Source organism: Brachyhypopomus gauderio, chromosome 7 (assembly GCF_052324685.1).
Source record: "Brachyhypopomus gauderio isolate BG-103 chromosome 7, BGAUD_0.2, whole genome shotgun sequence".
In the NCBI taxonomy this organism is placed as follows: domain Eukaryota; kingdom Metazoa; phylum Chordata; class Actinopteri; order Gymnotiformes; family Hypopomidae; genus Brachyhypopomus; species Brachyhypopomus gauderio.
The window spans coordinates 23,108,068-23,117,100 of NC_135217.1; the positions used below are offsets into that span (position 1 = coordinate 23,108,068).

General features: G+C 46.6%; 1 protein-coding gene across 1 annotated transcript in view; it reads left to right on the plus strand.

The window, feature by feature from the left end:
- phex (phosphate regulating endopeptidase homolog, X-linked) overlaps positions 1-8,364 on the plus strand; it is an 18,393-nt gene extending 10,029 nt beyond the window's left edge. The window contains exons 16-22 of the mRNA XM_077012686.1: positions 372-426; positions 521-588; positions 700-830; positions 1,042-1,107; positions 1,354-1,458; positions 1,805-1,881; positions 2,033-8,364. Coding sequence (XP_076868801.1) covers positions 372-426; positions 521-588; positions 700-830; positions 1,042-1,107; positions 1,354-1,458; positions 1,805-1,881; positions 2,033-2,135 — 605 coding nt within the window. The 3' untranslated portion in view covers positions 2,136-8,364. The remainder of the gene's footprint in view (positions 1-371; positions 427-520; positions 589-699; positions 831-1,041; positions 1,108-1,353; positions 1,459-1,804; positions 1,882-2,032) is intronic.
- The last annotated feature ends 669 nt before the right edge of the window (positions 8,365-9,033 follow it).

Consider the following 9,033-nt stretch of genomic DNA (forward strand, 5'->3'; position numbering starts at 1 on the left):
AAACCTTTAGCCATCAGAAAATGTTTACAGAGTACACTGATATATGACAAGTAATAAGTACTGATTAGTATTTTGTCATGTTTGTAATAAATGACACTTGTCATTCTGCTGACACTGACATGTTCGTTGACATAAATGCTCATTTTCTGGGATCTGAATGAAGGATTCTGGAGAGTCGTGAGCTTTCGCTGCTAATCCATTGTGTGGTGCTGTTTGTTTTTGAGAAATGCAATTATTATTATGCAAATCTTCATGATGATTTGAGATGTTCACCAAAGCGAATAAGAAAAACTGCAATTTATGTATTTAGAAACATTTGATTATGGATTGTTTGATAACATGAATTCATAATTCATCATTCTTTTATTCAGGGTTTCCTGCTGGAGAGCTTCAGAAGCCGTTCTTCTGGGGACTGAGCTACCCTCGGTCAGCACACTTTCACAGCTCATGGCCACTCTTCTCCCGTTTCTCTACAGACTCGTTTGCGTGTTTAATATTTGTGTTTAAATGTGCCCATCAGATCGTTAAGTTATGGAGCAATCGGTGTTATTGTTGGCCATGAGCTAACTCACGGCTTCGACAACAACGGTAAGACATTCCTTGCTTGATCCAGCCAAGGAACGAGGATGTAACTCAGTAACTGATCAGTCCCAGTGCTTTCTGCTCCCGTGAACTGTGTGCGCTTGTGTACTCATCCAGGTCGCAAATACGATAAAGACGGCAATCTTGAGCAGTGGTGGAGCAACGCATCAATCGCTAACTTCAATGACAAGACACAGTGCATGGTCAACCAATACAATGGCTACCACTGGAAAGAGGCGGGACTAAATGTACAGTAGCCACTGACCATGCACGCCTGCTTACTGACCTACCTCACTTCCTCCCAGAGTTACTTCACTTCCTGGCTCTGCTCTTCTAGAGCTACACGGAGAAAACCACAACGGCCAGGCAGATGTGGCTCCGTTACTTCTTAGAACATCTCATGTTGGTGTGTGCGCGTGTGGTAGGAAGCTCTTCTGAGACCATGCGGTTTATTCACAGGTCAAGGGGAAGAGGACTCTGGCCGAGAACATTGCAGACAACGGGGGGATGAGAGAAGCCTTTCGGGTAAGCGGGCCCATCTGAGCGCGCTCATAACGAACGCCCCGTCGGAGTTAATGAGCAGACTGACGTCTTGGAGGGCTCAGAGGGAGCAGAGTGAGGGCGTGGAGAGTGGAGACCTTTGTGTCAGCGCTTGTGTGCGGATGTTTGAGCGGGAATGCTGGAATGAAGACATTTGTGTGAGACGTTTGTGTAGGGATGTTTGCGTGGGGGAAATGAGTGTGAGGAACGTTTGTGTGGGCTGTGCTCCAGGCCTACAGGAGATGGGTGGAGAAGGAGAGATCTGGAGTGGAGGAGCCACTGTTACCAGGACTGGGCCTGACCAATAATCAGCTCTTCTTCCTCAGTTATGCTCACGTGAGTCTCCAACGTTCACACCTTCTGCCCTGAGGCAGAGTTATACCCTTACCAGCTTCTATACCAGTACCTGCAGTACCTCACTGACCACTCACACGTACCTCATCGCTGCAGTATGCTAGCGGTCTTGTACAGGGACAGTACTGTGCAGTCTGGACCTTCTGTGACCCAGAACCATTGCTAACAGGGTGCTACACCAGCGCTTGTGCATGAATGGCAGTGCTCGGTCTAAAGGATGGCAAATGCTAATTATTCATGGCATTGTGGGTGTGTAGGTAAAATGAAAATGAAATAATATAAAAAGTCACTATCATGCAGTGTGTTCACATTAGTCTGTGATTGTCAGGTGCGTTGCAATTCCTATAGACCTGAAGCAGCGAGAGATCAGATCCTGAGTGGTGCTCACAGTCCTCCGATGTACAGGTGACACACACACACACACACACACACACACACACACACACACACACACACACACACACACACTTCACATTCTACATGGCCTCTTTCCATCTGTTATTGTCACTGCTGTATGATGCATGCCTTTGACACTGTCCCTGTTACAATGGTGAAGGGTGGTTGGGGCGATGAGTAACTTCGAGGAGTTCAGCAAAGCCTTCAACTGCCCCGAGACGTCAGTCATGAACAGGGGGGCGGAGTCCTGCCGGGTGTGGTAGTGGCAAAACGACATGCAGAGCTCCGAGTGTACAGACGTGGTCCAAACCTCACGCCCCCCCCCGGTCTCCACGCTGGACTGGGGGCTTGATGACCTGGACCATCACACCTACAGTCCCTTTCCACTGGAACTCTCATCACTGAAACACTCCCAGTGTCAACTCGCACACCTGCACCGTGATCGTCAGCTCAACACCCATTTCCTCTGCTCCACCTCCTGCTCCACCTCCTGCACCACCTCCTGCACCACCTCCTGCACCACCACCTGCTCCACCACCTGCTCTCTGCTGTTTGGACTTCACTCCAAATGCCACAGCGGGCAGGTCAGTCATCTAAGGTGCTGCTGGTGAAACTCACCTTTGCACTGATCTGAAGTCAGCATGATACTGGTCTGAAGCCAGCACGATACTGGTCTGTAGCCAGCGCAATACTGGTCTGCAGCCAGGCCTGGAACAGCAGCACACCTGACTCTATTCCCATCATCTGAGAGGATGTAGAAGTCCCTCCGCCCTGTTGTGGTCTCGCACAGGCTGACCACACACAACACACCACATCTCTGAGAATGACAGCAGTGACGCCTGTTCACCGTGAAGTAAAAGTGTTGGACATACAGTGTTCCTTCTGCAGAAGGCCACTGAATATTTTATGCGAATGTAACATGGATTATTATAATAATTGTTTCTTAAATGCCAAGACTCATGTTTCCCAAAGTTCATGTCAACTGTCTGATCAATTCAATAATGTGACATTTTAAAAAATAGCAAAAAGATAAAAAAGAAATACATTTCCAATTTTTTTTTATGTTGATGTACCACATATTATTCCTCATAAATATCTTCATATAATTTATATGACACCCTGCAGTATAAACACCACAGGGTGTCTGGCTCAGAGCTTCCTGTGTGTCTGAGTAGCACTTCCTGTGTGTCTGGCCCCATGCCTACGTGATCTGGGCTGGTAGCCTGTCTCGGTTTCCACCCCAGCTGATCAGCTGCGTACATTATTTAGCTGACCTCATAAAAAAAGAACCAAAAGAAGTCTAATTCAACATAATTCATTTATACAAAAGCTAAAATATGCATAATTGCAACTGAAACTTTGTCGACTTTTCTAGGTGCATAAAAAATTCAGATTCTGATTTAATTCAGAAAAATATGTAATGATCAACAATTCAAAATTATCCATTCCAAATCATCTTAACTTGTCCACCAAACAACATCCAAAACTCAATTTTAACTAATTCATTGCAGTAATAAAAGAGGAGTGTTGCCAGTATTTTTAACAGCAGTCCAGTTGATGAGAGCAGGAAGAGTTTCAGTGCTCCTCTTCTGCTAAAATGATCAGGCTGAATGTATGAGGACAGGCTAATATAGCACAGTGGGAAATAAGGGAGTGAAATAGCACCAGCCATGCTGAAAATAGACTTTTAACCCCACCCTCCTCTCTGAGTGTGGAGGAGACCCGTCTAACCCCACCCTCCTCTCTGAGTGTGGAGGAGACCCGTCTAACCCCACTCTCCTCTGAGTGTGGAGGAGACCCGTCTAACCCCACCCTTCTCTCTGAGTGTGGAGGAGACCCGTCTAACCCCACCCTCCTCTCTGAGTGTGGAGGAGACCCGTCTAACCCCACCCTCCTCTCTGAGTGTGGAGGAGACCCGTCTAACCCCACCCTCCTCTCAGAGTGTGGAGGAGACCCGTCTAACCCCACCCTCCTCTCTGAGTGTGGAGGAGACCCGTCTAACCCCACCCTCCTCTGAGTGTGGAGGAGACCCATCTAACCCCACCCTCCTCTCTGAGTGTGGAGGAGACCCGTCTAACCCCACCCTCCTCTGAGTGTGGAGGAGACCCGTCTAACCCCACCCTCCTCTCTGAGTGTGGAGGAGACACGTCTAACCCCACCCTCCTCTGAGTGTGGAGGAGACCCGTCTAACCCCACCCTCCTCTCTGAGTGTGGAGGAGACCCGTCTAACCCCACCCTCCTCTCAGAGTGTGGAGGAGACCCGTCTAACCCCACCCTCCTCTGAGTGTGGAGGAGACACGTCTAACCCCACCCTCCTCTCAGAGTGTGGAGGAGACCCGTCTAACCCCACCCTCCTCTGAGTGTGGAGGAGACCCGTCTAACCCCACTCTCCTCTCTGAGTGTGGAGGAGACCCGTCTAACCCCACTCTCCTCTCTGAGTGTGGAGGAGACCCGTCTAACCCCACCCACCTCTGAGTGTGGAGGAGACCTCAAGTCTCTCACCTTCTCTCTCTCACACACACACACACACACACACACACACACACACACACACACACACACATACGCCATCATAGACACACACAGAAGGTTCCACAATTGTTCTTGTAAAATAACACAGAAGCAAACAAAAATGACAAAATTAAATATGGGTGTGAGGACGAGTTCTCCTGCACTGCCATGACTGCGAACACGCGGCGACTTAGGAGAGCAGGATCAGCTGGTGTGAGTGTGTAGGCTGAGAAACTGCAGTCTGAGACAGCACTCTGAACACACTCAGCAGAATACAACCAGTCTGCAGGGTCACAGAGAGGGATGGAGAGAGAGAAAGAGAGGGATGGAGAGAGAGAAAGAAACAGGGGCTAAGATAAAGAGAGAAGGAATGAGAGAGTAACATAGAGGAAGAGTGTAATAGGAAGATAAAGGGAGGAATAGTGACAGATAAAAGGGGAACGAGATGAAGATTGAGATGAAGGAAGTATGAGAAACAGAAAGGAAGAAGAGAGAGAGAGAGAGAGGAGGGGGGGTGGTGATGCTCACCCACCCCCTACCTCCACCCCCTCCACCCATTGTCACCCCAGCTCAGAGCAAAAGGACAGAAATACCACAACAATTACATCCATTTATTTCTGCTGTTCCCATGGTAACACGTGGGTCTACAATTGCATTTGAACCTAGGTGCGTGTGTGTGTGTGTGTGTGTGTGTGTGTGTGTGTGTGTGTACACACACATGGGTGTGAGAGCCAGAGACTGAGAGAGAGCCTGTGGGGCACTACAGAGAACACCCAGTGAAACAACTGCTGCTTATTAGCAGTGATGGAAGAAGAGAAACTAGGGTTAGTTAATGAGACTCACTACAGCACAGAGAAAGAGAGAGAGGGGCATAGGGATGGGGGGGGGGCGAGAGAGAGAGAGAGAGAGAGAGAGAGAGAGAGAGAGAGAGAGAGAGAGAGAGAGAACAAGGGAAGGTTGAGGGATGCTGTATGGATTCCAGCACCTTCCGTAAGACACATACACAACATTCAAAAATGTTCTATGAACGAACACTTCAGTGAACATGTGAATGTCTTGTTCTTGTGTTTGGGTCATTTAAACATGCATATACATTATATATGATTTTTGCCATAAGCTAGAACACTGTACTATAAACCCAGTTATCAGCTTTCTGTCCACTGAAAGCTCCTTAGTGACCGGTAAAAAGTCAGCCTATTGCCACCAGCAATTACAGGAGCAAAACAGACTAGGTGAGACTGTAGTAACTGCTGGAGATGCTGTAACTTGAACAGATAAATAAAACAAAAGCACAAGGCCAGGTGGACTCCCAGGTCCCCTCCCTCATGGCGGGTGCAGCCCATTAGTAAAGCCTATGGGGCTAGCCAGCCCAACTAAGATCAGACGGTTGTTTTTAGAAGGAGCTTGAAAGGTCGGCCACCAGAGGGAGTAAATACTAAACATACACCACGGAGAACATATATGTGGGTCTCTCGGTCTATTCACACTGAAAATTCCACTGAAGCATCTTTCGTTGTCAGACACAAACATACACACAGGCTGCTGAAACGACTGCTCCACTCGCATCCCTATGGCATCGCCTTCTGATAGAATTCAATTACTATGAGGATGAGTGACACTCCAGGCCTGGTAGGGATCAGCAGAGGGTGGAGGTAGTGAGGGATGGAGAGAGGGAGAGAGGGAGAGAGGGAGAGGTAGGCCTGAAATCTTTATGGAGGTATTAGTCACAGCTAGGCGAGTCTCCGACACAAGTTACAAGTTTCACAACTTAGCCGGTCACATTTCCTGCCACAGTCTGTCTGTGGATCGCTGGACAACAGTGGTGTGAAATTAGTAGAATTGTGCCGTGCTGACTGTATCAATGAAATATTCGAAGGCTGACCTAGATGACACTATATGCTGGTGTTAAACAGCTTCTAGCTGCTTGATTTGCTAGAACATGGTGCCACTGATGTGTAATCCTGTGATGTTTGCTGCCTACACTGGTGTGTAATCCCCCTCCAACCTCAGGACCATGTGGATATACTAAACCTCAACCTCATTCACTGAGATGAGGACCATGTGGATATACTAAACCTCAACCTCATTCACTGAGATGAGGACCATGTGGATATACTAAACCTTATCCTCTGAGATGAGGACCATGTGGATATACTAAACCTCAACCTCACCCTCTGAGATGAGGACCATGTGGATATACTAAACCTTATCCTCTGAGATGAGGACCATGTGGATATACTAAACCTCAACCTCACCCTTTGAGATGAGGACCATGTGGATATACTAAACCTCAACCTCATCCTCTGAGATGAGGACCATGTGGATATACTAAACCTCAACCTCACCCTCTGAGATGAGGACCATGTGGATATACTAAACCTCAACCTCACCCTCTGAGATGAGGACCATGTGGATATACTAAACCTCAACCTCACCCTCTGAGATGAGGGCCATGTGGATATACTAAACCTCAACCTCATCCTCTGAGATGAGGACCATGTGGATATACTAAACCTCAACCTCATCCTCTGAGCCCACCCAGTTCACACCAGTAAGGAAGTGAGAATGTAGGGGTGGGGTGGAAACGGTATCAGCATAGGAGAGCAGCTCTCCGTGCCTCCTCAGTCTGCTGCAGTGGAGGGGGGGTGGTGGGTGGGGGGGGCGCTTAACAACGTACAGATGTAGCACCCACAACCTGGAGATAGATGATCATAAAAAATAAAAAAACACTAGAAGCCTCGAGAAGAAAGGAAATGCAGTCAGTGCAGCTCAGGAGAACCAGAACAGCACTTCTCTACCCATAAACCTAATACACACACACACCGCACACAAGACAGGAGACCCAGAGCAACACGTCTTTCGCTGTTCATCATCACACTTTAAGGTGCATGTTTGAGAGTATGCAGTAGGTGTATATATGAAGCTTTATTATACAGTGCTGTTTGAAAGTTTGTGAAATGATAGTTTTCTACATATTAAAACAATCTTACAAAATTATCATCCAAGTTTCAATTTGTAAAGCGGACCCTTTCCAAATAAAGGGAAAAAAATGATAAATTTTTCTCATTTTCTCAAAAGTAATTTCTCTCTTCCCAAGTGTAAACGTATGTGAACTATTAGTTGGTAGCTTGTGGCACCTCCTTTTATAACCATTACTTCAACCAAACATCAGTCTTTTGCCCACTCCTCCATGCAGAACTTGTAGTGTTGACTGATCTCCAAACACCTGTGATTGTGGCCAGATTATTAAATTTTGGCCTCATCTGTGCATAGAATGGGCTTCCAGAAGGCCCCTGAAAAAGTTTAAACAGGCAACTTTGTTCTTTTTTGAGGCTCTCCCATGAATGCCATGTCTATTGGTCTTTCGCCTGATTGTAGATGCATGTACATTTATCCTAGATACTGCCAGAAAGCTCTGCAGCTCTCTGGAGGTGATGTGAATGAATGCCCTCCATTTGTAAGTGATTTGTCTTAGAGTGGATGGATGGAGCTGGAATCTTCTGGAGATGGTCTTGTAGCTTTCATCAGACTGATGGGCTGTCACCACCTTCTTCCCAATGTCTCCTCGGATTGTCCATCTGTGTGCATTACACCTTGGCACAACAGTGGTGTAGTTGGTTTCCTCTCCCTTTTAATCAGTGTGGCTCAAATATTTTCCCAAGGATGTCTCATTTGATTGAGCTGCTTAATTGAATACTTGAGAACTCGCATGTCTTTCACCTGAGTCTTTTACCTAATTGACTTTACCAATGTAGCTGTGGTTCACTTACTTTTGCACATGCTCTGATTCCAAGATTTCATGCTGGCAACTCGCACATTTCCCTCAAAACAACATATACCTGACATTTCATATATAAAAACTGGTGATGATAAAATCAAGGTAAAACAGAAAAATCTAAACTACTGAAGGAGTTCACAAAATTTCAAGCAGCACTGAATATATTTGATTACTTTTAATGTTAATAATTATTTTAATTGCTTTAGTAACAGTTGTTCATTACAAATCATGCCAATAAAGCAATTTGAATCTGAAATCTGAATTTGAGAGAAAGATGAAGGGTCAGTAGAGAGAGTGAGTGAATGTGTGAGAGGTATACATGCATACATATACAGCCCGAGTGTGTGAGGGAGGTATATACGTATAGATATTGGGAGTGAAAGAGAAAGGGAGGGCAAGGAACATGACAGAATGAACGAGAGACAGCCAGGGACAGAGAGGAGAGCACCTTTAGCTCAGGCAGTGCTGGGGACACCTGATGTCTGGGACAATCTGAACTGTTTTTATCTTTCTGTTCTCAACAAAAGGCACAGTTGGTTTAGTTTTTGGTGTGAACCTGTCAGTGAGGCGTGTGGGGGAGAGACCAACGTGGCTGCATGGGCCTACAACATGGCGAAAAACCAAACAGGGAGGCGCTTTGCCTTACCCACCTCCTCATCAATAATGCACTAATCAATAGGGGTCAATAATTAATCACAGATGGGACGGAGGCCAGAGGAGGTCAGGTTCTTCATGCTGTCAGTCCAAAACTCCTCTAGTCATGCTTGAGTGCAGGTGATGAAGGTCTTATGTCTCGGGGGTCTCAAGTGGTGTTGAGCGGTTAAGGTAATAAAGCGCATGTTTATAAGAGTAATCAGAACAACAGAAGTGAG